At 35.4% G+C, this 27,703-nt stretch overlaps 1 protein-coding gene across 1 annotated transcript in view; it reads left to right on the top strand.

Annotated features, from left to right (window-relative positions):
• The window catches only part of Hibadh (3-hydroxyisobutyrate dehydrogenase), a 102,760-nt gene extending 75,809 nt beyond the window's left edge, over positions 1-26,951 (top strand). Inside the window, exons 5-8 of the mRNA XM_076835800.2 lie at positions 15,089-15,222; positions 16,896-16,972; positions 23,913-24,069; positions 25,988-26,951. Of these exons, the coding sequence (XP_076691915.1) occupies positions 15,089-15,222; positions 16,896-16,972; positions 23,913-24,069; positions 25,988-26,146 (527 nt within the window). The 3' untranslated portion in view covers positions 26,147-26,951. The remainder of the gene's footprint in view (positions 1-15,088; positions 15,223-16,895; positions 16,973-23,912; positions 24,070-25,987) is intronic.
• Positions 26,952-27,703: the final 752 nt, after the last annotated feature.

The raw sequence follows: 27,703 nt of genomic DNA, 5'->3' as shown, positions 1-27,703 counted from the left end.
ATCCAAGAATTAAACACACACATACTTATCTGTGTGACAAGATACAAAGTTAAAAAACATTGACAGAAGAAGAAAATTAAAAAAAGATAGGCTTTCAGAAAATATTTTCAAGATATAAAAAAAATAGGCATAACAAGAATGGTAAATGAACAAGTAAAGATCAAGAAATCAGGAGGAAAGAAAGAAATATATGATAAGCAATTTACTGAAGAAGTAGTATATTGGCTTTTATGAAAAGGTGCTCAGCTTTGCTGGAGGACCAAGAAAGACTATTCTGTATCAAGCATTGCTTATTTAGTCTTTCACAATCCTGTCAAGTAGGTGTTATAACATACCAATGGGCATTTTTTCAAATATTGCAGTTCATGAAAGTGGTGGAATGTTTTTTTCCATTAAAATACTTTCTATATTCTTTAACTTGTGATGGATATATAAGTTTTATTTCTAGAATCCATTTGAAGGTGTTAATTTGATACATTTCCTTTAAAAGAGAGGACAAGAAATGCAGTTTACTACCCTTGATCATGTGACCCGTTAAGCTTTCAAGACAAATTTCTCTCTCTCTCTCACACACACACACACACACACACTTACTTGAGAAGATAGTACTTTTGAAAGAATGTGTTTATAGTGTTGAATTAACTTTCAATTGATGCAGGGTTTTTTTTTTTTTTTTTTTTTTTTTGAGGCCTAATAGGTAATTTGTCAGCGTCCAATTCATTGTTTCATGAAATATGGTTTCCTTTGTCATTTTTTCTTTGATGATATTTTCCTGAGCAGTAGAATTACTGCTTGTTTTAAATACACACACACACACACACACACTCATGAGACAGCATGGATGTAGGAAGGCAAGAAAGATGGAAGCTTATTTTTGCCAGATGGGGAAAAGAAAGAGTCATCTAATTTGGTTAGAGTATTAGGCATTGAATGTCAGGGGCCATGAAATGAGTCTGTATACAAATGCGTTTTTAAATTTTGCAGATAAAGGGTTTTTTCTTTTATGCCATCAAGATTTATTCTTATTAATCCTAGGATTAGCCTTTGACCCTCTTTTTAATCTTTTAAAATACTGTAATGGCTTTAAAACTTTCTAACATTACAGTGACCAGAACTCATTAGTATTTTGTAAATGGTGTCATACAGATTTCCATGACTCTCTTCAGCTTGTTTTCTATAACAAATCAAGAAAAAAAACTTTATAAAATGATATTCATAATTTCTCTGAATTATTATTTCCTACATCATTTCTCTCCTACCTCCCTTTTTTTGGGCAATTTTTTTACCATCCATTTATTAACTGGTTACTTTGCAAAGAGATAATGGTCGAGAGAAAGCAAACAGGTAAGCAACTATCAAGCATTTCACATTCACTTTCACATGAGAGAGTGCTGTGATCAATAAGAAGAGTATGAATAAAATGCATGAGAGTGTTGCACAGATGGGCTTCATGAGTTCTTTGTGATGGATTTATTGAAAATGGCACTTGAGCAGAACCATAAAGAATAAGTAGAACCTGAAGTGGGTGCTAGAGTAGGGAGTGAATGTAGATGAATTATACCAGTACAAGGAGACAAGGTGGGTGTAGAAAGGCAAGAAAGATGGAAGTTCATTCTTAGGTGGGAAAAGAAAGAGTCATTACTTTGGTTTTGAGTGTCAAGCATTGAGTATGAGGAACCATGAAATGAGTATAGGAAGTTGAATTGGGACCAGACTTTGAAAGAACTTGCATGCCCCAAGAAGGAACCTCTATAGTAAGTTAGACATACAGAAAGATAAGATTAATGGTCCCCATGGGATTGGTAAGGATTGGATTCAAAGGAATGTGTGGCAGTATTTTAGGTGAGATGAACAGAGGGCAATGACTATGGAAATTGGAGAAAAATAAAATGTAGAGTTTGGTCAAGATGGTAGAGTAAATTCATATTTGGATATACCTGCTCTGATCTAAGCATAGGAAAATAATAGAATGTAGTGATAGAATATGAGAAAGCAGTAACAGAATGCTGCAAGACAAGATACATGTCTCCATGGATCAGAAAAAGAGTAGAAATACAGCAGATTAAGTGACACTAACACTATCAAGCAGCTGAGCTCTGGATCCAAAACTGGGCAGCAGGGGTTGAGAATTCTCTTCCTAGTTAAAATGGGAGTAAAAGGACTCCACATGAGTAATCGGGTACTGATCTTATCCTCAAAACCTGAAGCTAGAAGCTAATATCTGCTTCAACCCTTTACTTGGGCTACAAGGGGCAATAGGGGCAGGATTTGTTAGCAAGCCTTGAATCTTGGACATGGGAAGACATTATTATAATGGTAAGACCAGGCATTGAACTAGGCTCCATGACTGCATCTGCATTTATTTCTAATAGAGCAGGAGCTCCAACATACCAGTATAAGAACTGCTCCTAAACTGGAGGCTTGAGAGATCCTATGAGACAGCTATAAAATCACATTGAGGGGCTGGGTGCTATGACACACATCTTTAATCCCAGCAACTTGGGAGGGTGAGGCAGGAGAATCACAAGTTCAAGGCCAGCCTGGACAACTTTGTGAAACCCTGTCTCAAAGTAAGAAATAAAAAGAACTGGGGATGTATCTCAGTTATTAAGTACCCCTGGGTTCACTCCTTAGTACTAAATCAATTAATCAACCAATCACATCGAGGGAAAAATGAATGAAAATATCCAAGGTGGGTCAAGGAATGAGGATTAAACAAAATGATCCTACAAGTCAGAATTCCATGAAAAGGAAGAAAGGCAGTCAATAGAATAACCTTACTTTATAAATTCCTAAATCATGTATTTCAGTAAAAAGAAAAGTGATTCTAAGGAGCAAAATAGAATATAAGAAGTAACAATGGAACAATGGATACAAAATGATTTTTAAAATAAAATCATAAACTTTATCGACTCTTCTAAACACTCTCAAAAATCAGCTTTTTTTTTTTTTTTTTTTTTTTTTTTTTAGCCTAGTTTTGGATCCAGAGCTCAGCTGCCTGATAGTGTTAGTGTCACTTAATCCTTTGTATTTCTACTTTAGAGCAGAATTCTGTTGGTTATCTTGGCCATCAGTAGATTAGTTACTGTTGCCATGAACGTGGGGTACTCTTATTGTCCACCTGTATAGTTCTTTGGCCAGAGGGCAGGATTTGTTATCAGAACAGGATGGAAAAACTTACTGTTCAGAAGCAAAACATAGGTGTAAATTTATATCACCATTAATATCCTGTAGAACTAGCAATCTACGGAACTAACCTTGGGAAAGGCTTTTATAGAACTTCTAGTACACATAGGTAGTAGGGTCTAAACTGAGAATACACATGCAGAAAAAGAAGCCAATTAGTGAAGTGTTTGAAGGAGAGAATGGGAAGACAAAAGTTGTTAGAATATATTGAATTTGTTGTGCTTCTGAAGGCCAGCAATAAGGAATGGCCAATAGATAGTTGAAATTTTTGACTCTAGATTTGGAACTGACAGATTGACTATTGTCTTTGTTCTCAGTATACTGAACAAGTTGTAGCTGTTGGCTGTGCATGTAGTCAGGAGATCATTTGTAATAAGGGGTGAAGAGGGAGAAGACTATCATCCAAGATAGGTTAATACATATGGTTTATTCATTTCTTAAAAAAAAAGTAAAGCAAGAAATATACCTTTCTGCTATGATTAATTCTCATGAAACCAGATAGAGTTCTCCCCACTTACATTGTCAACATTTAGTAAATAGTTGCCTTTATCACATATATGGTTCACAGCATGCTATAAAAGTTTTATTCCAAGGTTTTAGTGCTTGAAGTTGACTAAAAATATAATTTTAAAATTACTTCCCATAGGAGTGGTTTTTTTTTTTTTTCCTCAGTAAGGAAACAACCAAGTGGAATACACAGTGTAAACAGTAATGTGTCCTTTCTCCTCATGCAAATTTGGTTAACTACTTTTCCTTCAGTTTATGTCATGCATCATTGTAAGTGGTTGCAAAGGTACACAGTGGCTGAGGTCCTAACAAGAGTGGCAGAGTGGACCACTTTCAAATACTATGTGGAAGCGGACACCTTCAACTAGGCTTTCCCCACAAAATTTACAGTTTAGATTCTCAAGGGATTTCTAAGTGGATTTCAGAGATGGTAGGTCCTGGTTAGTCTAGTGCATCTTACTAGTTCTGCATCCACTTAATTTTAATTTTTTGTTATTCACAGTTTATGGGCTGTTGCAATTAGTTTATTATCTTGCCTTTTGCTTATTCCTTTTTTTTTTTTTTTTTTTGGTATTGGGGATTCAACCCAGAAGTGCTTAGCTAGTGATCCACATCCCCAGCCCTTTTTTTTTTTTTTTTTAATTTTGAGTCAGGGTCTCACTAAGTTGCTTAGGGCCTCACTAAATTGCTGAGCTGACTTTGAACTGCTGTCCTCCTACCTCAACTTACCAGGCTGCTGGGATTACTGGCAAGGACCACTATGCCTAGCTTACTTACTCCTTAATTCCATCCTTTCTTGTCTACCAGCCACCACTTCCTTTTTTCCCTACTGGTTGCAATACCTCCTGTGAACAATCAGTTCTCTATAGAATGGAAGTCTGATGATTATTATGCTTGTTTATTCTTCTCACCAAACTGGGAGAGGGTAGATCCAGAGGGGCATGGAATATGACAGTAATTGCATTCCTCAGGACTTTTCTGTTAGTCTTATTTTACTTTGTGATTGATAAAGCTGAATGAAAGGAAGGTATATGAAATTTTTAGGACAATATCCAACTCCACATGCAGAACATGTTAAGAAAGTAAAATGAGAAGGGCATTAAGATTGCATGCTATTTAATGAAAGATTCTTTATTTGACATTTAAAAAATTATTTTTAAAATTGAAAGATATATTGGTTACATGATGGAATTTTGTTTTGGTTTTTGTGGTGTAGGCAAGTGTTCAACCACTGAACTACACTCATGTTCACAAGACTGAATTTTAAAACTCATATTCTGCAAAGTCATTAAGTCACTTCTGCTTGGGTTGCAGCTATTTGGCCTTCAGGAGCCTTGTGTTTCATTGCAGCCTGACATTGGGCACCATCTTGATCTGGGCAAATGTCAGTTGCTTATTTATGTATGTCTGTATTTTTGCAGTGCCAGAGATTGAACCTCGGGCATTGTGCAAGGGAATTACTTCTAAAAGTGAGCTTCAAAATGAAAGCATACTATTCCATTCATTGACTTACTATACCCTAAAGCTCTGCTTTGCGTTTCTTTCTGAGCTTCTGTATTGCACTGGTCCTTCTTGAGCCACCCTAGCTCCACACAGAACATTCTGTTGCTCTTTCAGCATAAGCAGGGCTATTGTGATATTTATCTGAATTCAAACAAGGCTAATTAAAAGAGCTGCTGACAGTTGTTGTGATCTGACTTTGACTGCAGCTTGATGGTCATTATGGGTAAATAATGAACCAGGTCTGCAAATGTAGCAGCTGCCAACTTGGGATAGAAGAACGGCTATTGCTTCCAATTTAAGGATCTATCGACCGCTTCTCTTCTCCCTGCAGATCTTCTGCAGAAAACAAATGTTTTCTGCTGCTGTGTATTGTGGTTTCAGCTGTTTCAGATATAGACTATAATTTCCTTCTTTAATATTTAACTTAGGACATTATTAGCTTACAGAGTTAACTTTTCTATTTTGAAAAAGTTCAGCTTTGTCCTTGTATATGTGATAACTAGCTTATCATTTGTAATTATTTATATGCATTTAATTTGTGTATTATGCAGGAAATAGCATGTCTAGAACAACAAAGTGTAGCTTGTAAAAATATTTCAAAAATCTACGTAGATAGCAGCTTTTAAAAAAAAAAAAAGAGAGAGATAGATACATGTTCCTTTTGTTTTCTAAAAGATAGACACCTCTTGCCAAACCTTGGTTTTGGGTTTTCTTCATCTCATCAATGGCTTATGAAATATTTTGATACAAATCCCTATTCATCAATTCAGAGGAACTGCAGTGACTTTCATTAAAATGCAATACTGAATATATTGTCACTCCATCACGAGCTTTCCCTTGTCCTATTAGTAAGTAGGAACAGGTGCATTAAAGGTAAGATAGACGGCAAATTGCATTCATAGATTAAATATACTTCCCTGCAGATTTCCCACACTCACAAGATACAGTTTCTGGATTTAAAAGTCACATTCTAGAATTTGGTACAAGCCAGTACTTAACACATCTCTAGCATTTATTCAGCTGCTATGAAAAGACTTATCTGCATTATGTAAAATCTGAGGATACAGTGATGCTTTCTTTGTGCATAATGCAGCGGAGTTTCAGGATCTTGCTGGGAGGAAATGATCCTAAACATGCCCCTGAAAGACAAGTCTTACTTTGAAAAATAATGATGAAAAATTGCTTATTTCTCCATGTATTTGTATCTATGTTTATTTCAGGAAAAGCTAACCAAACTTTGTTTATCTGACTCTAAGAATGGTGCTCTGAATGTTTTTGCTTTTCTGTTTCCAGCTTGGATAATGCCAGAAGTAGTGTTAACAAGGGGTTATGTTATGCTGGCTTATGTTAAACCAGATCACCCCTAACATGTGCAGAGCCATTCATCTGTGTCACCAAAACCCAAGAGAACATCTGACATGGACTCTGAAACAGAAACAGTGATCACTTACAAATCAAACATGGCACGCTCTAAACTGATTGTGCACGGCAATCTTTTCTAGAAAGGACAACTAATTGAACATGATAAAGTGTAAAGTTAATTAACACCCTTAAATTTGTTGATTACTTTCACGGGATTATATTGTTCGTTGAGTAGCAGCTTTCTGTCCCAGCTGTCGCCTTTTTCAGCGAATGTCTCTGGTAAACAATAGAGACACCATAACAAGTCGTAAATGGTCCCTGTGACAGCAGCCCCTTGTGAGGCTGCATCTGTAGAAAATGATTAGAACAATTGCATTTTAAAGACGGCTCACATTGCAGCCCAAGTCCCATTGGTCCTCTTCTTGATCTCTTTTGATGGCAGACTGGTTAAAACATTTAAGTTCTTTTGAGTAAATTAAGTGATTTACTACGTTTTGCTATATTTGAGTGGGAGTGCTTGGCAGCAAGGTTTTTATAGTAGTAAAGAAAATGTAATGCTTTAGCTTTCCATCTCTTCCCTCTCTGGATTTGAAGGCTTCTTTCCAGTAGTCATAGAATAAAAAATGATCTCCTCATTTCTGATTTAAAAGTGGTTATTCTGGGTCATCAGCACTTGCTTACATCATGGTTTATCTTTTGGTTCAGCTTTTCAACAAGGCTAAATTCCAAATTTCAGTTATTTGCTGCTGTTAGGCCAAAGTGCTATTAGACATATCACTTAGAAATGCTACTCAATGAACATTTTTAAGCCTAACATGCCATTCAGTTTGTTGTTACATTTGAATTTTTTATAACACTTGTATAATAACTATATAAAATACCTTTCCAATGTATTCTTTCATTTGAACTTAAAGTATTTGCCAAGTGTTTTTATTACCACTTTCAGATGGTGAAATCAAGACTGAGAGGGCTATGACTTGTTCAGTGGTATGACCTTGAACGATGGTTTCACCCCAGGTCTCTTAATTCAAATCACATCTTTTTCATTTTTTAACTCTAGATAGTAATGTTCCCATACATGTGCACTTATGTTCATGCTTGTTTATGCAGCAGTAAGCGAAAATGCCAGTACCACACGTGGAGAGTCACGCTATTCCAAAGTAGAACATTTAAAAAATATGACTAATTGACAAACAAAAATGGTATATATTTATCACATAACATTGTTGTTTTAGAATAAAAATACATTATGGATGGCTATATGGAGCTAATTAACATGTGCATTACCTCACAAACTTATTTTTGTGTGTAATAAGAATACCAATATCTACTCTAAACAGTTTTCAAGAATATAATTTATTTTTATTAAAAAGTTGAGCTATTTTGAAGCTGGGCCTGGTGATATATGTCTATAATCCCAGCAGCTCCAGAGGCTGAGGCAGGAGGATCAAGAAAGCCAGCCTCAACAATTTAGCAAGGCCCTAAACAACACAATGAGACCCTGTCTCTAAGTAAAATACAAAAAATGTGGGGGTTGGGGATGTGGCAATGAGACCCTGTCTCTAAATAAAATACAAAAAGGGTGGGGGTGCTGGGGATGTGGCTCAGTGATTAAACACCCCTGAGTTCAATCCCTGGGACAAAAAAAACAAAGTTGAGCTATTTTGATAAACTAGAAAACATGAAGTCATAATTAATCTTAATTAGTATTCTTGGTCATTTTATTAATCACTGATTTCTGCTTTGCCTACTTTCTAAGAAGAAATTTAACATTTATCACACACAAGCTTTATATTGGGTAGTGAGATTCTAACTATTCCTGTGTATAAGGATCTTAACGAGACACACCAGAAAAATCATGAATTAGAGGAGGTAGTAAAAATGCTTATTAGAAATATCACTTAGAACATTATAAGAATAGGAAAAGGAATAGAAAAGGGGGTCATGGCCATGAAATGCTATTCAGAGTTGATATGAATATGGTCTTTAAAGATAAGCAGTGGTTAACCAGGAAAAGAAGGAAGGAAAAGGAATTTCATATAAGGAAAGAGCCTGGGAAAGGCATGGATTATTGTACATTCAAGCCACTGCAAATACTTTTTAAAGGCAATTTTTCTTGAGGTAGTTGATTAAAAACAAAACAAAACAAAACAAAACAAACAAACAAAAACCCCAGAAGTGATTAGGGTTCATTGACAAGAAAAACAAAGATTAAAAATCAGAACCAATATAAAGGAGAAAAAGGAAGTTCATTGCTTCTTAAAGACAAAAGGGAAGGTAGAGTGAGTTGTATAGTTCTTTTGCTGAAACATGAAAGTGCAAGTACTTCAAAATAACTTACTTAATGGGAAAAAATAGGTGGAGTTCTAAGACTATAGAAGAAATGTTGAGGAATAGTGAATAATGCTTTTAACTGCTGCTTATATTTACGTTAATGCATAACTGCGGTTTTATGCATATAATTATATTGTACAGTAATTCTCTTGAACTTATTCTTTATTCCTGATTTTCTCTTCTCTAGTTATTTTGTTTTGCTAAGCAAACTCAGATCTGTTATGAAGGAAGGTGGGGCATTGTGTGCATTAGATAACAGACAGAACTCAGTGTCCATATGTAAAACCTGCTGAATTTCTTGCTCTGTTCATGTTAGTCTAAACTGCTCTGAACCACATTTGCAAGTGGAGTCAGAATTCTTATATTCCTATAAAAGTTTCCACAAACCTGCCCTGTTGTCAGTAAAACCATTACTCTTTGAGAATAGTTTCTTGTTTCCTTTTTCACCTTTTCTCTTTCTGAGAATTCATTATTCTTTCAATGACAGAGGTTGAAAAATGGATAGAAAGAAGAAATCAGGATTTGATTGTGATTGCCCTCATTCATCTGACACTTGGAATATGATACTACCTTTAGCCTTATTTCTGGGTGTACATCTCTTTTCTCTAATTATATTTTAGACCTGGGTATACATATCTTTTCCCCAAGTACATTTTATTGTTCTATGTCTACCATAGCTTTACATTTTGGGCTTTCTGGAATAGTCATATTTCAGATATCCTCTTTACCACAAAATAAGTCTTGCTTTTTGATTAAGAAAAATATGCTTACTTGTTGAATCTTTCCACCTAGCACAAAGACTTAGCAAATTGTTAAAGGCACTGAATAGATGCTTGCTGTTGGAATTTTTCATTTGTGAACCTGTGTTTGACTATATTTATACCTCTCCTGAGGCATGCATCTCTCTTTATTATTCAAATTTTCTTATCCCTTCCACATTTCCTGCTCTGCTCCCACCACCCCTTCCACCATCACATGTACTAGATTTCAAACTCCTTGAGGGCAAGGACTATGTCTTCATTCCCAGGGTTGAAAACCACTGAGATATATAAATCTTGGGTGATCAAATTTTATTTGTCAACTAAGAGACTTTAATTATATTTAAAAGCACTTTTCCTTGTAAGGCTGGTTGAAATAAAAACATACTGCCAAGAGAAGTGATAGACGACTATCATCTTAAAAGCAGGGTAGTCAACTACCCATTTTAAATGATGTGCACATTCATCTTTTTATTTGTCTATACAAATGAGTTCAATTTTTCTGATTCTGGGGCCATGGAATGGAATCACTAGAAACATCATCACCAGAAAGTGTTAGATAAACCCTATAGGCAACCACACTACTTGGTAGATTTAATTAATGTACTTAGAAAATTAATTTTTTTTTGTACTGAGAATTGACCCACATCCCCAACTCTTTTTAATTTTTATTTTGAGACAGGGTCTTACTCAGTTGCTTAGGGCCTCAGTAAAGTGCTAAAGGTAGCCTCAAACTTGAGGATTCTCCTGCCTCAGTTTCCTGAGTCACTGGGATTACAGGCATGTACCACTGCACCCAGCTTCTTTTTTCTAATTTGAAACAATTTATATATTATTTGTACAAAGTGAAACATCACCTTGGTTTGTGTGTTAATTTGATGAATGTTCAAATGTGGATGTATATGAATCTGAGAAACCCAAATTATTATAGAATTTCAAAAGCTTCAAAGTAACTCAGTGATTATTTTGTCTGCTTCACTTCATAATTTAAAAAAACTTAGGGCAAGCGGTATTTTAGTGACTTGCTAGAATGATAAAAACACTTTGTGATACCAGGCAGATCTGGCAGATCTCCATGAAAGCAGTTAGCTGTCAGTACTCACTGTAGTTATTCATTTTCTCAGTCTTCCTTCCCTACTGTCTACTTTCTTGGCCTTTTCATGCTGCTATAACAGAACACCTAAGACTGGATAATTTATGAAAAGCAAATTTACTTTTTACAGTGGGGAAGTTCAAGATCAAGGGGCTGGCTAGCATTTGGCGGGGGCCTTCTTGCAGCATCATTCTGTGGCAGAAGGGCAAAGATAGGACAAGAGAGTGTGTAGGAGTGTGAGAGTATGTGGGAGAGGTTCAAACTTGTCCATTCAGCACTGTCACATTGGGGATAAGTTTCTAACATGTGCCTTTTTTTGGGACACACCAAATCACAGCATATTTTTCTCTTTGAACCAATAGTCTGTTAACTAAGCATCCCCTATGTATCAGACTTTGGATATGGGGTCAGGGAGCCAGCAGTCACTGCCCTGAAGAAGCAAATGTTCATGTGGAGAAGACAAACTGAAACAGAGGTCTTAAACAGGTGGTAGTAAGTACTGTGAATGAAATTAAGGCAGGTAAAGGAGATCAAGAGTGATAAGGTGCTCTTTTGGATTGTTACAATGAGTGAACAGGGAAAGCCTCTTGGAAGAGGTGAATTTTGAGCAGAGATGTGAATGAAGTGAAGGCTATAAGTCATGAATACCTGGGAGAAGAACATTCAAGGCAAAAGGAAGAGCACATGCAAGGGTGTGGTATGGGAATATGCTTGACCTATTTCAGGAATTGGTAGGAAGCCAAGGTAGCTGGAAAGCAGCAAGTGATGAAAAGAATGATATGAAATAACATAGGAGAAGTAGCCAAGGCCCATGTTAAAGGACCCTCTGGGACTTTGTAGAACTTTGAATTTATATTGGAAGTGATGGGAAGCCTTTGGAAGGTTGAGAAAGAGAGGACACATGAACTAGGTTTATATTTTAGGAGGATTATTCTGGCTGCTATATGGAGAACAGACTGTGGAGGCAAGAGCAGAAAGGAGATCATATAGGAGCTATTGCAGAAGTCCACACTAGAGATGGCAGTGGTTCAGACTAGGGTGGTAGTGATGGATAGAGAAGTGGCCAGATCCCAGGTTTATATCTTCTTAGGAGCAGGGAGAATGGTGATTCAGCCTTGACACTATAACTAATCACAGGACCTGATACTAATAGGCATCCAATTAATAGTGTTGAATGGATGAAGCAAATGCAGATTTCTCATACCTTTCCCTTACTATGCTCCCATTGAGAGATTTTGCAAAAAGTCTTCACAATGTTGCAGTCTTAACATGGACTGCTCTGTAATACTTAACTTGGGCTGGCCTGCTTCTGTTGTTTATGGATGTAGAACAGATCAGTTAATATTTAGCAAACAAGGCCAAGATTATCCCAGAGGAATTCATGGCTTAAATAATCAAATGGGAATTAAACACCTACTTTGTAAGCCCAAGTTTATAAAATATTAAGCCCTTATATTTAAGTGGCATTTTTATTTTACTACATATGTTCACATATTCATACTCTATGAAGAAGTTATTAATGCTTTTCCAATTTTATACTCTGAGACTCAAAAGTTAAATAATCTTGTTTATTATCACACATCCAGCAGATAATATATCCCCAAACCCAGATATTATATCTCCAGATCCTTAACTATTTTTCTACTATGCTTATTCTTCTGTTTTCCACTTGTCTATTGAGTATATCATATACTGCGATAGATAATGGGGAAGCTGAAATAAGCAAGACCCCGGTGGTGACCCCATAGGAAAACTCAGAAAAGAATATCAAAGATTTTAATAAAGTATGATAAATGCCATAGTAAAATTAAGCACAGAATATATTTTGTTTTTTTATATACCACTATTAAAATACATAAGTAAAGTATAGGTTGAGTATCCCTCATCTGGTGGGCCCAGAAGTGTTTTAGATTTTGGGTTTTTTCAGATTTTTGGAATATATTGCTTATATGTAATGAGATATCTTGGGGTTGGGGGGCTTGCTAAACAAGGAATTCATTTGTTTCATATATGCCTTATAGACATAGCCCGAAGGTAATTTTACACAGTATTTTTAGTGCCTCTGCATTTTTGACTGCGTCCTGTCACATAAGGTCAGGTATAGAATTTTCTACTTGAGGTGTCATGTTGATGCTCAAAATGTTTTAAATTTTGGAACATTCCAGATTTCACATTTTTTGGATTAGGGATCCTTGAGCTGTAAATACTTCTTTCAGTATTCTTGCAACTGAGTATGCATTTCACATATTCTTTTGGAAAACAGACTTGAATTAAAATGGTATGGCCATATAATACATACATTTTTTTTGTTTACTGTTGGTAGACATTAAAATCTATACAATGTCTTCTGAAATTCATAAAATGTCTACCCAGTTTTTGAATTCCAACTTCCTAGATGTTCTTTCCTTAGTCCAAAATGCTTAGGTTTCTTTTAGAATAACTCAGGTCCTAGTTATGCCTTTGCAATAGGACTAGGTTTGATAGTATCATATGGGTAAAATAATATATATGGAAAGATAAGATTTGGTCCTAAGAAATGCCCAAACTTTATACCCAGTTTAGTTAGACCCTTGCATTAGGATATAGGTTATGATAAAGTCAGAAATGATTACAACACCTCTTTGAGAGGAAGAAAGAGTGGAACTACCAGAGACTTCAGAATTAAAAGATAAATTATTCTTTCTTTTGTGGTCTGCTCTTGCTTAAATAACTTATTTCTTCTTTTTGAAATATGTGTTTGAACAAGTGAGAAAGTGCACCTGTCAAAAGATTAACCAGCTGAGAACCATTGTCAGCATTAATTTTCCTTTAATAAATGACTCTCTGAAGCTATTTAGCAGTCTGTAATCTAGATACAAAGCTGTTGACCTATGATGGATAGTGCTGGATTTGTTTGTAAGCTTTGACTTAAATTGTCTACTTAATTTCTCTGGGTCAGATCAACAGGATTAGGAGAAAGAGTGGTTATGTGGTTTGAATAAAAATAGCTAAAGAAATTGAGCAAAATAATTGTAAAACATTAATGGTTTCACCATCTTGGTGAAGTAAGTTAGAAACAAGCAAAATGACAGCCACTTAAACATCAGTATTATCAAATATTCAAATGACATAGGTCAGATAATTGAAAGTATTTTTTTATAATTGGATTTTTGTACATAATCCATTCCAAAGTGTGTTGGAAGATACTGTGAAATAATGTAATTTCAACCGTATGTGCAAGTGTTTCCAGCTTTTATAACGTGGGCACTCTTTCCTCCAAGGTTGTTGACTAACAATGCTACCTTCTTTTGCCTTTAATAATTGGTTAAAAATAGTGTGACCTACAAAAGAGAAAGCTACTGAAGTTGGCAATAGCAAAATATTACATTTGAATGAAATAAGAAACTCTTGGCTTTTTTTTAATGTCAAAGCTTTATTTTATTGAATAAATTAAATCAGAAAAGAGGCCTTTACTTACAGGTATCTATTTAATGGCAAGGTTCAATACTTAATACAGCTATAGTTCCTTTATTCCTAGCTGTATTTAAAATAAGTTATAAAGGCAAAAATTATAATACGATAGTTTTTCCATTTACCTCCTTTTTTTCCCCGCTTCAGTACTAGAGATTGAACCCAGGGGCATTCTACCACTGAGCTACATCCTTAGCCCTTTTTAAAATTTTATTCTGAGATAGAATCTTGTTAAGTTTCTGAGGCTGGCCTTGAACTTGCGGTCCTCCTTAGCCTCCTCAGTTGCTGGGATTATAGATGTGTGGCTGAGATGGGAGGATTTTTTTGAGTTCAAAGCCAGCCTCAGCAACTTAGTAAGACCCTAAGCAACTCAGCAAGATCTGGAAAGTACACACAGGAATAATCAGTCTTAGTAAACAAATTTTCTTTCTCTTAACAAAAGGAATCTTACCACCTGAAATGCCTTCTTGTTTATGGGCGAGAGAGCAAGTTCTCTCTTTTTAGATCTCTTTGCAAATCCTTCTGGCTGCTGCTGTGCTGGTCAGAACCTAGGCAAACCTATCATGGAATAGGTTTCTAAGGAGAATAATAGATGAATTAGAATAAAATTCGCATTTCAAAATCCTATATGTATTGTGCCAAAATGTTTAAGATGAATTGAGAATGAGAGTAAGATTAAATCTATGTGTCTCTTTTTGTTTGTGGTTAACCTCATGGCACTTGATTACTGAAATATTCTTGTGGAGATGTAGAGCATCTTAGACATATGTGGTATATATACAATTTGGAGGCCAGATGTTTTCATTTGGTTTTGGGATTTTCTCTCCTTTTACTATTTGAACATTTAAAGAAATGTATCCTTTTGCTTCTGTCTCTTTACACCCAAATGATTCAGGTGTGGGAGCTGCTCGGTCTGGGAACCTAACGTTTATGGTGGGAGGAGTCGAAGAGGAATTTGCTGCTGCCCAAGAGTTGCTGGGGTGCATGGGCTCCAATGTGGTGTATTGTGGAGCTGTTGGGACTGGGCAGGTAAAATTGTCACATTAATGACCTTGATATAATGATGCAAAATTGGCTGATGGTGTTTTCTATTTCCTGACCACATTCTTTTTTCTCTTTATTCTGCTCATTCTTGGTAGGCTTAAGCAGATGCCAGCCAATTTACTTATTAAAATAAAACTTTTAAAAAATATCAAAAGTTCCATCATTATGATCTTGGCATGTCACCCCTGAAACCAGTCCTTAAAACTATTTCTGTTTAGGTGCTCGTGTTGTCTGAGTAACTGTTGCCCTCCATCTGATTTTGTAATTACTTGCTATAGCTCCATTTATACTACAGTCAAGTAGAAGTAACCTATGTCTTTTAATATTTTTCTTGAAAAGCACATAATTTTCATCTAGAAATATGAGGTGATTGACAATACTGAACTATGAAGTCAAATAAGTTGTACCCTTCCCACTCCTAACATACACACACTCCTTCAATTCTTCCTTCCTTCCTTCTTCCAAATAGTGCTTTAAAAAAAAAAATTTAGAGAGAGAGAGAGAGAATTTTAATATTTATTTTTTAGTTTTTGGTAGACACAACATCTTTGTTTGTATGTGGTGCTGAGGATCGAACCCGGGCTGCACGAACGCCAGGCGAGCGCGCTACCGCTTGAGCCACATCCCCAGCCCCCAAACAGTGCTTTAATCTTAGTTACCAGTATTCTCTTTCTCTCACACAAGACTTCTGTATTATCCTAGGTACATTTATTGTTTCCATACCTTATATGTCATTCTTTAAGCTCTGTGGAGTTTTGCTTCTGTGACTGATTGCTGACCATCTTGTCCATGCCACATATGACCTGGTCCAATCTTTCTTTCATTATCTTATACCTAGTTTACTGCTCAGAGGGCCTAATAGGTCTCTAGATACCAAATGTATCACTCTGTGCAACACAATAACCAAAACCAAGACTAACAAGGTGCTTGTATCATGATATGTACTTCTTTTTTCTGAAACTTTGAATAGATTCCTGTTTCCTAACATCAAATCTTAGCTCTCTGTCTTAGCCTTCATAGCTCATAACAAGCTCTTGGCAATTTCAACAATCAAATTTCTCACCATTTCCTAAACTCTATACATATGAGTAATTTTCTTACTAATTCCAGAAATATCTAATGCTCCTAAAAATTTAATCCCCTTTATTTATATATTTATCTTTTACTCTAATCTCCTCCTTTCTTTTCCTTGCCTATTTATATCCTCTTTTGGCTTCCTGAGAGACAATTTCCACCTCTTGTCTTTGGTGATCTTGTTTCTCTGAAGTTATGCTCTCTCTGCCTCATAACCTCTGCCATATATTGTGTCATTTTATTGTTTTGTTTGTTCATTTTTTGCCTTCCATGTAGCATATTATTCCCATTCCCAGTGAGTTCTAAATTCCATCCCTTAAAGAGCAGTCATACCACATGGAGGGATATTCCCTGTAGTGCTGAGCCCATAGTAAGTGCTGGGTCACCACTGTGAGTTTATGACCTAGTGGAAGAGATCCCCATGTCTGCTGTGGGGTAGCCATTGGGCTTTGGAAGCATGCTGCAAGAGAATCAACAGTTGAAAGCTGCTTCCTTTAGAAAGAAATCTATGGAATTGGGCAAAGAAAAATTTTCTGTGTGTTTTAACGTGAAAATAGAGATATTTCGCATGTATTCTTTTTCAGGCTGCAAAGATCTGCAACAACATGCTGTTAGCTATTAGTATGATTGGAACCGCTGAAGCTATGAATCTTGGAATCAGGTTTGTTTAGTAGTACATTTTCATATACTAACAGTTTTATTGGCTTTCCTATTTGATTTTTGGTATTAAAAAAACCCTGATGTTTGTGAGAGATAAATGAGTTGATCCAGGGACATTTTGAAAGCACTTCATTATTGAACTTTAATAGACTTTGCTTATTGGACAAGCAATAGGACCCTGGAGAGCATGAATACTCTTTGCCATAGCCATAAAATATATTGCACTGTGCATTTTAAGTTATATTATCCTTTTTTATATGGAAGCCCCATTTCTTCTATTATGTTAAATGCAAGGAACACTTTTACTATAAAAATTAAACATTCTTTGGCAGTGTCAGGAAAAATCTGTATGAAACACAGCTTTAATGTATGTGAATTCAAGTTTATGCTACTGTGTGACTAGTTTTATGTACCTATTCTAAATATAGTCCCCAAAATCTGCACTAAAAGTGTTCTTGGTAGTTTGGTTGCATTCATAAAGCTACAATTCATATGCATAACTTTCATTTTAACTGGAATGTAGTTTGGTTAGTTGGCATTAGGATCTGTCTTTAAAATAAATGTCATTCATACTTTGCTTAAAGTGATTCAGGAATTCTGTTTTTACTACAGATGCTCATCTTTTAGAATACTTAAGGTTAATGTCTTAATTTTAGCCTTTAATCTTTTGGTTTAGGAATGCTACAAATGATTAATCACCTAATTAATTTTTGAATATTTTACATTTTGTGAATATAATAAATATACATTTCTTACTTTAGAAAATGCTTAGTAAGCAAGATGTTTTATTCAGATGCTTTCTTCCTCACATTCACCAAGCTGCTAACCAAATATATCACAAAGCAGAGTAGTGGTTCATATCACAGCTTTTGATACAAGCAATAAAATGAGCCAAAGTGCTTGAGATATTTTTAAAAACATGGTAATGGATTCACATTTCCTCTTAATTACCATATCAAGATACTGTTGTTTTATTGAATTGCCCTTGTCTCAGATGTTAAACTATCTTGACCTATTAAGTTGTCATGTTGTAATTGAGATAAAAGAGGAATTTGCTTTGCATCAGTGCTAATTGGTTTATCAATATCCTGTACCATTTACATTTTAAAATTGAATGTCTATAAGATGGTAAGGCATATCTTTATAAAGCCTTAATAAAACTAGTAGTATATAGGGAGCCCTCCGGAGTGTTGTGTCTATATTGTGGCCAGTTGTAGGCTGTGGGTCACTTATCATATTTAAAACTGGTTTCTAGTAACTTGGTTTCATGTCCATTCTTTAGACTAATTTCTTGGAAGAGGAAAATACAAATTTCTGGAACCAAAAAATTGCATACAAAATTAAATTGTTGTTGACAACAGGATTACTATGCATATGCATCTTTGTTTTCTTAATTTTTAACTTTTTTTTAGTTGTTGTTGAACACAATACCTTTATTTTATTTATTTATTTTTATGTGGTGCTGAGGATTGTACCCAGCTCCTCGTACATGCTAAGCAAGTGCTCTACTGCTGAGCCACAACCCAGCCCCTGCATATGCATCTTTATAATTTTATTCCCATTTTTCTAGATATAAGAGAATGTATCATAAGAAGTTAAAGCCTAGATGGACCTATGTTATACCATAATACGACATATGCCCTTGTCTCTGCCATTTAGTCTTTATTTAGTACCTGCAGCATCACTGGGTTAGGGTGTTCCTTAGGCACAGTGGGGCATCTTCTGGAATTCCTTGAATAATTTTCCTGTTAGAACTCTGCTTAGATGCCCTTCTTAAATGAAGTTTTGTATAGGAAAGTGCTTGTGGATGTTTTTCTCCAAATATCAGCTAAGAAAGAAGAGTAGAAAATCAATTAAATAAAATGTATATAATGAAATGGAAAACTTTGGTTACTAATAGTGTGTGTTTTCAAGGAAAAAAATGAAAAGTAATATAATTCCAAATACAGACATTTAAGAGCAGAAGTAATAAATAGAGTTTAGTGTTTCCATGACTTTTGGCCTTGATACACTATTACAAATAGTATTTAGAAATATGAAACTTTAAAATATGTAATTTTTCCAAAATTCTACATATGTTCCGATACATACAGACACATAAAATATATACTAAAAGTCTGAACACAAGACAAAAACTTACTCATTTTATTTAACTGTTAAAATAATTTATGTTTTTAGTGTTACAACTAATAAATTACTTATTTTCATAACATTAGGATTTTACCACTTTATCTTACAAAATTGTCGGTGGTTTGAAAGCCCTAAAAGTGAGTGCTTCTGCTATTGTCTTTTCTCCATGGTTTACAGACATGGTTTAAAATGACAGGATTGTTCTCTAATAGAGTATAGAGAGTGGCCACGATTTATTGAGCTTTGCAAGGTGAAAAAGAAAATTGGCATCAGCAAGCATAAATTCCCAAGTAGTAAATTCCCACAAAGTAGTATAGCATCAAAGTGGTTCAGCCACATTTATATTCTGTTCGCTTTGAAGTGAATTCTTTTAGAGTATTTAATGTCAATATTTATAAATTGAGTTACCTATTCCTGAGAAGTGATCATTTCTGATTAATTTCATTCTTGTAAGTCAGTGTTTTTTTCTGGGACTTTGTTTTTTTAATAGAAGAATAAAATCTTACCATTTAAAATTCTTATTGACCCTACATTCTTTTACAGTGAGCCTTTATGGATGTTAGTGAAATTTTAAAATGTTGTAAAAAAAAAAAAAAAAAAAGTAAAGAGTGAAAAATATTGGTATATAATATATTTTGAAATTCTTTTTTATTAGACCTTTCCACTTTCTAATTGGGTTCCTAGTTAGGCCTTAGAAGTAGTTTTGTGGCCTGAGAGTCCCCTGCTTGCATTGCAGAGATTTGTTCTTATGCATCACCTAGAAACAACATTTTAATGTAAGTTTTTTTGTTTTGTTTTTATTTTTGCCCCATTGAGAATGGATTTCTTCTTAAATATTAGTAGTGTAATATGTTCTTTGCATTTCCAGTAAGGTCCCAAGCCCCTCCAGCAACCATCATCTTGTCTTCTTCTACCCAGGGAAGCTTGAAGTAGTAGACATTTTGAACAACTGAAAGCTGTTCAAGATGCAAACTTTTCCACAAGCATAATTTTTCAGGAGCTGTATATTTCCTGAACAGCAAAAAGACACCCTTAATGGTTGTCTTTTCTTTTATGTGATGACTAAAGCCTCTTTGCCATTTTTTCTATTTGTTATACAAACAGTTGTAATAAAAATTCAAACAGATTTCTAAATAATCTGATAAAATGCCATCGTATTGGCCAGTTCACGAACCACATGATACTCAGTGAGCCTAAAGCTGGTTAGAGGGTATCTGTATAGTTCTGCATTTCAGTTGTGCTACAGACTTCAATTTTCTCATTTATATTGGAATAGTATGTATTTACTGTGTTGTTCTGAAGATTAAGTGAGTTAATTCATGTAAATCTTTTAAAACAGTTATTGGCACAGTTGGTACTCAGGGCATGGTAGTCATTGCTATTTGTGGTTGTTGTGAGGGGGTATTTGAAGTGAATGTTTTTTTTCTTTCTAACACTTCTCACTACCTGGCACTATACATTTATTTGTTTGTTTATTGCCTGTCTTTCCATCTAGAAAGTAAGCTCCATGAAAGAGAATGACTATTTACTCATGGCTGTATCTTAAGAACATTCCTGGCAGATAGCAGGCACTTAGTAAAGACTGAACTAAATGAATGAGGAGAGGAGGGAGGGGTGAGTGAGGGGACAGGATATGGCACTTCTGCCTCAGTCACAGTTATCTGGGCATGTGTCTTAACTCACACCCTTCTGACTTGCAGGCACTGCTTCTCCTTAACTTCTTTATTGTCTCCTCCGCTCTATGCTTGTCTCCCACATGGACAATCTGAGTAACCCTTGGTGAATAAATGAACGACTGATTAAGATTGACATGGTTTTAGGTGTTTTGTTTCCAGATCAGTTCCTGTGATACAAACTTCCCAGTTTGGTGACAAATTGTTGTTGTTGTTGTTGTTCTTGTATTAAACTGAGTAGTAAAAACACTTAAGAGAATAAAACTTTTTTGATCCTTAAAACTATGATTACAGTGAAGGCAAAAGGTTTGGATTATCTTTAATTTTTGTTTTTAGAATTCATGAATCATTTTTATTTCTCTCAAAAGTTCATTTAACATTCTTGTGTTTTAGAGGTGAGTAGATTTGACACTGTGATGTTTGAATTGCATTATATATGCAATCAGAGCAATGAATTCATTCTCTGTTTATATCAGAGAACATTCCAGCAACTGTAAAGGCACATGCATGCACACACGTACTCTCGAACCATATCCAGTGGCAAGTTATTATGGGGACTGACAGACTGTCATCCTTTTGATGGCTTGAGCTGTATATCTCCTGAACAGCAATGGGGCTCTTATGCAGAAAGTATCATATGTTCCCAGCCAATTTACAGGGAAACAGCAATAACATTTTATCATGGTTGAGAGCCCAGTAGCTGCTTCCTATTAAACTTGCCCTTTCAGATACCTGTCTTGGATTAATTTGTTGATTTCAAATGGAAACTCAGTCTTCTCCAGTGAAGCATGACGTTCTAGGATAGACTCTCTGAATGACAATTACTGTGTATTCTAGCTGGTTTCAGACCATTACAAGCCTTGGGCACAGTGGAAGACAGAGGACTTCAGTAACTGATTTTAATATCATGTCTAATTCTAACTGTCAGTTATGTATGTGCCAGGGAAAGAATCCTCAGAAAGATGAAATGCAAAACACTTCTCACTTGCTCTTTTTAATGATACACTTTGCTGCAGAGTGGGGGGCAGGGGAGTAAAAGCCAGGAGGGAGTAGCCATTTCCTGAAGGGAATCTGCACAGCAGGGGAAGCTTCAGATTTGAAAAGTGAGCTTGGAACAACTGCCACCTGATTTTTTTTTTTTTTTTTTTTTTTAATGTGTGTGCCTCTCAGGATGCTTCTAAATAGTACTGTGTTCACCAAAACGGGTTTCCACAAATCAGTGCCAGTATTTTTCCTTGAATGTTCAAAAAAAAAAAAAAAAAATGAAGGATTTCACAAAGTTAGGATAATAAGCTTTACTCATCATTTTGGTGGGTTATAGAGTGTAAGTTTCCTTAGCAGTAAAGATTCTTAGGAAATACTGCCAAGTATAATCTGGTAGATTATAAAGAAGGATGTAACTTTGCTGCTTTAGATGATGAATCATCTTAAAGAAAAATCTAAGATAGGAAGCCCCTAAAATATATTTCAATGGGTAGGAAAAGCAGTGTTTTGGGGTCTTTAAAAACATTCTGTCCTTATGGTACACATCAGATGTATATGTTCTTGGACATTTATGCTTAGAGACTAGATTTTCAGTTACAGCAAATTAACTGGTTGTTAATAATTTTGATTTTTCTTTTCACAGTTATTTCCTAAGCACATTGGCTTTGTCTTTTCCTAAGTCATGTGCACAACATCATACTGATAGTCTAATTTTATTTAAAAGGGGAAAGAAAATTACACAGCAAATTACACATGAAACAAACTTTGATCTTTATAAAAGAATTAATGAAACTGTTGGGTTTCTCTTTGGTAGTCTACCATTGAACAATGTATGATAGCTGATTTAGATGGAATCTTCTGTGTCTATAATCTTTAGTAAAAACCCATCATTTTAACAGGGGCCAACATATGAATTCAGATAGGTAGCATGCCACATAGCCTTCCATGAACCACTGCTACCCCTTAAAAGCCAGATTATATATTCCATACATATCCTGTTGGCGGTAGCCCTTGCTCTAGCATCAGAAAAATGTTTTACTGTTCATGATATTCAGATTTTGAAATGAGCAAAACATATTTCAAACACAGAATAAGCAAGAACTTAAGCATGCCAGAATGCACATTTTTTTAACCTTAAGTGTCTTTTTTCAATTCTTTATTTTCTAAAAGAGATTGATTTTAACAAAACACAGAAAGCTTTTATGAAAATTGTTTTATAATGACCCTTTGCATGAAAGAAACCAATAAATTGCTGGGTTTAAAGTTTTATTTGAAACTTTATTCAGTGATACTTGACAAAACTATGCTTCTCAAACTGTTAAGATCTCTAAAATCAAAGTAATACAACATTTTGATATTTTTCTAGGGTCTATATTGAATAGCCACTATGCCATCAGCCCAGTGGTAGAACAAATGATGTTTCCGCTTGGGCAAGCTTTGTTTTATCAGGATCAGTAACCTTATCAGCAGTTGACCCAGAACTATAATGCATGTCTCTGAATAGATAGCATATGTCACAGCTCTGGGCAGACTTGCTTCATAAGCAACATTATCTAATGAAGATTTAATAAATAAAGAAAAGTTTGCAGCAAGAAATGTCTTCCTTATAAAGATAACTTCTTTTAAGCTCATTGTACTACTCATAGCTGACCTCTTGCATTTATTCTCACAAAAGTAATAAACACATATATGAATGCATCCACAAGGACTCCCATGATGTATCATTTATCTGTTAGTATTTCTGAAATATATCATTTATGTGTAAAGAATGTAGCATTTAGATTTTCATATTGGTTTAAAATTCATAAGTAACACATAAAAGCAGTAATGTTCAAAAAACTAGAAAACCCCTAGTGTGACAAACCAACCACATTTTCATGCAATTATATATTATTATTTCTTCTCAATTGTACAGTAGTGCAGGTTTTCTCTAAATATGAATGTCTTGGCTCAGAAATGATCATGTTTAATCAATCAGTAGCTTTTAATATCCTATAATTCAAGATTAAATTCTTCACTCTCAGATCAATCTGCTTTGATTTTAAAAGACATGTAATAAATGGAGAGAGAAGATGGAGCATCCTCATGTGTAAATAAGTCATGCATGACTTGTACATTTTGACATTTAACACTTTTTTCTTTGACCTTTGACAGGTTAGGGCTTGACCCAAAACTATTGGCTAAAATCCTAAATATGAGTTCAGGACGGTGTTGGTCAAGCGACACTTATAATCCTGTTCCTGGAGTGATGGATGGAGTTCCCTCCGCTAATAACTATCAGGGTGGATTTGGAACAACACTCATGGCTAAGGTATGGTAAATGCTGAGGCTAACCCATGTGGTGGCAGGGAATGCAGGGGGATGCTTAGTGGTCTGATTTCTCTTCCTCTTTCTAACAAAATATGTCTGTCCTAGAATGTAAAATTAGTAGAATAGTGGTTCACTTTCCCACCAGAAATTAGTAAAAATTTATATTAAAAAATCCTTATCTTGTTCATTTTATTCCTGGGCTTTCAGAAGAATAAGCAAGGATTTTTCTTTTGTCCATGGGTTTGTTTGTAACATGAGCTGGTACAGTTTTGTTCTTCATCATACATTTATGCTAATTTACCAACTCCCTAAAGTGGGAGCAGTGACTTTCCTGATAGTTAACACTGCACATACACAGTGCCAGGGAATCTTTCCCATGGTTTCTAAATACATCTTCCTGTTTAAGAATATATATAGATTTATGTGTAAATTAGTTAAGTCATTTGCAAAGCAAGTTTTGGGCTTCCTTTCATTTGTGATCTTAACTGTAAAAAATACTCTTTAGACCAGCAGACTTTCAGATTTCTGTATAAAGCTTATTCTTCACCAATTGATTTTTTTTTCTGATTACAAAAATAATAACAGGCACTCCTGGATGCCACACTTGGCTTACTCTCCCTCATGCCTTGTGGCATTTGTCCATTGGACTTTTTGAATATACCTTGAATTCATCCACTTCCCTTTTCTTCTTCCACTGGTGTCTTGGCTGCAGCTCATTTAGTTATACCACAGGTGTCCTTAGCTGGTCTCCTTGCTTTTTGACCTCATCTTCTTCAATTCATTTTTTATACCATAGCAAAAATGGACTTTTTCAAATGTATAGACCTGATTGTGTCACTTCTCCCATAAATTTCTTTTAAGAGTTTCTGTAACTTACAGATTAAAGTCCATCTCCACAATTTTCGTATAAGCCCCTTGGTGATTTGGACTGCATGCCTCACCAGACTCATTTTTGCTTTCTCATTCCCTCTCTTTGCTTCAGCCACGCTGAACTCATTTCTACCTGGGTTCTCACTCTGAAACCTTCCTGTTTGCTGTTCCCGCTGCCAAGATCATTCTTCCTTGCCCCTTCCCTCTTTTACCTGGCTTACACCAATCCTCCTTCAGATCTTTGCTTAGCCATTTCTTCCTCTGGATGACTTGACCCAGCACCCACACACTATGCTTCCCAGGCTCCCATGGTGGGTACTTCTCCAAATCATATAAATGCTTATTTAATTGTTGTTATTCCTCGGTAGACTGAGTTTGGGTGGGCTGTGGCTATCTTTTTCATCATTGAATCCCAGCTTCTTGTTTGTCAGTACACTTTCAATATTTATTTGAGGAAGTAATATTTGAAACTCTGTTTCCTATTTTGCAGTTTATTTCTGATTGTGTTAGAATTTTTGTATGGCAATGTTATAGACTTCTACAGATTTGAAAATCATTTCTTTGTGTAATCCTATTTGCATAGTAACTCTTATCCAGAAATAAACAGGTCTTATAGAGGATGGGGTAATGAAGGAGACACTCAGAAATCAAGGTTTCTATTTGGAACAGCTTTGCAGCTATATGCCAGTACTTATAAAAATATATAAGGACTAGGGGTATTGTGGTAGAGTGCTTGCCTGGTATATGCAAAGCCCTGGGCTCAATTCCCAGCTTACCAAATTGCAGGGGGCAGGGTGAAAGAAAAGAAAAGAAATATATACATATATATTATATGTATGTGTGTAGATATATATAGATATACATATATACATACATACATACATACATATATATGTATATAGAGAGAAGAAATAATGTTTGTAAGAAACATTTTTTCAAAATCTGTTTTCCTTCTCTGAAACCAAAGCATTAGGAACCACAGTTCAAAGCGCGCCTTTACCACCAATCTTAATGTATTCTGTATTCCCTCCTGCCCTTGTTTGATTTAGGATCTGGGATTGGCACAAGACTCTGCTACCAGCACAAAGAGCCCAATCCTTCTGGGCAGTCTAGCCCATCAGGTCTACAGAATGATGTGTTCAAAGGGCTATTCCAAAAAAGACTTCTCATCTGTGTTCCAGTTTCTACGGGAGGAGGAGAACTTCTGAACATGCCCTTTGGCCATGGACATTGTTGGGAACCAGACTATCGTGGAGCCACCTCCTAGCTCACTCCACAGTAAATGGGTTTAATCAAAGGTCATCAGTCTCTTTTGATTATCTGTGTTAAGTACTCCCTAGGATTTTCCACCCATTTTTAACTGCTTATTCTTTTTGTCTATTTAGCGAACATATTATCGGGGGGGAACATTTTTTTTTTTTCTGCTGGCCATTTATGGTTTCCGCTAACTAGCTGAATTAACCTTTTTAAAAAAGTTTGATCTTTGAGTATCTTCTACTAAATCGTTGAATACTTTGAACAGGAAATTTACTTAGCAAATAAAATAAAATATTGTCAAATGTTTTGTTGATAGGATGAAACCCATCTTAAAGGAAAGAAAAGAAATTGCTGTGAGGAAAGGAGTTAGAGAAAGGAAGTATAGTGAATTACTACCTTTGTTCCTCAGGAAGTGTGTCCTGTTAACCACGAGCTGGTATCTTGCATTCCTGAGGTTACAGATTTATTTTCCAGGGAGTTGATAAAGCCAGAGGACTTGTTGCTGCTTGTTTTATAATTCGGACTCTGTTACAATGTCTCAGTGTTCCCCTCTTGTCACAACTCCTAGTACTCAGCAGATTTATTTCTATATTTTTTTGCTTCTGTATACATTCTTATTACATATTTTTTGACTTCAAAGAATGATATCTTTAGACTGTTTCAGAGCCAATGATGATATTTGCTTTAGAAATTATTACATTATTCTAAAAATAACCATATTATTTTGAATTTAAATAAATTTATATGCTGATAATATCTTCTTGGAGTTTTTGTTTCTTCTTTAAAAAAAAAAAAAAAAGGCTGGCTTTACAGACTAATGGGGAAAGGAAGGTAAGAATGAGGAAGGAAGGGAGGGTGAAGGGAACATCTTGGACAGCAGCAGGCCAGCCTCCTGCTGCTCTGCCTGAATCCTTGGTTGTCATTGGTTTGAATGGTTTTTTTTTTTTTTTTCTATTTCAAGAAGCTGTATAAATTCAGCCTGCTTTAAGTGTAACATGCACGCCCCATTATGGAGAACAGTCCCCACTTTTCCTATGTCAGCCCCGAGAAACATTCCAGGTGATAGACCTAGATATCAAATTGGCAAAAGTATTACTACTTCCATCGTTTTCCTGGTGATAAAAAGTTCCAGGCACTATTATAAGTCCTAGGGATACAGTGATGAATAAGACAGAATTCCTGCTCTTATGGACCATAAATTCTGGTGTGTGCATCTTCTAATAAACAAGAAGTAAATGTTTATATGTCAGGTGATAATAAGGACAAAATGAATAATAAAACAGGATAAAGGGCATGGATAAGAAGTGCCAGGTGTATTTGTTAGGGTGGTAAGCAAAGCTCTTTCTGATAAGTTGGCATTTGAGCAGAAATAAGAAGTCAGGGAACTGGGCATGGTGGCACATACCTCTAATCATAGCAACTTGAGAGACTGAGACAGGAGGGTCTCAAGTTCAAAGCCAGGATGGGCAACTTAGTAAGTCCCTGTCTCAAAATAAAAAAAAAGGAAT

This window comes from Callospermophilus lateralis, chromosome 1 (genome assembly GCF_048772815.1).
Source record: "Callospermophilus lateralis isolate mCalLat2 chromosome 1, mCalLat2.hap1, whole genome shotgun sequence".
NCBI classification, from domain to species: Eukaryota; Metazoa; Chordata; class Mammalia; order Rodentia; family Sciuridae; genus Callospermophilus; species Callospermophilus lateralis.
This window is presented reverse-complemented; position numbering and strand designations above follow the sequence as displayed.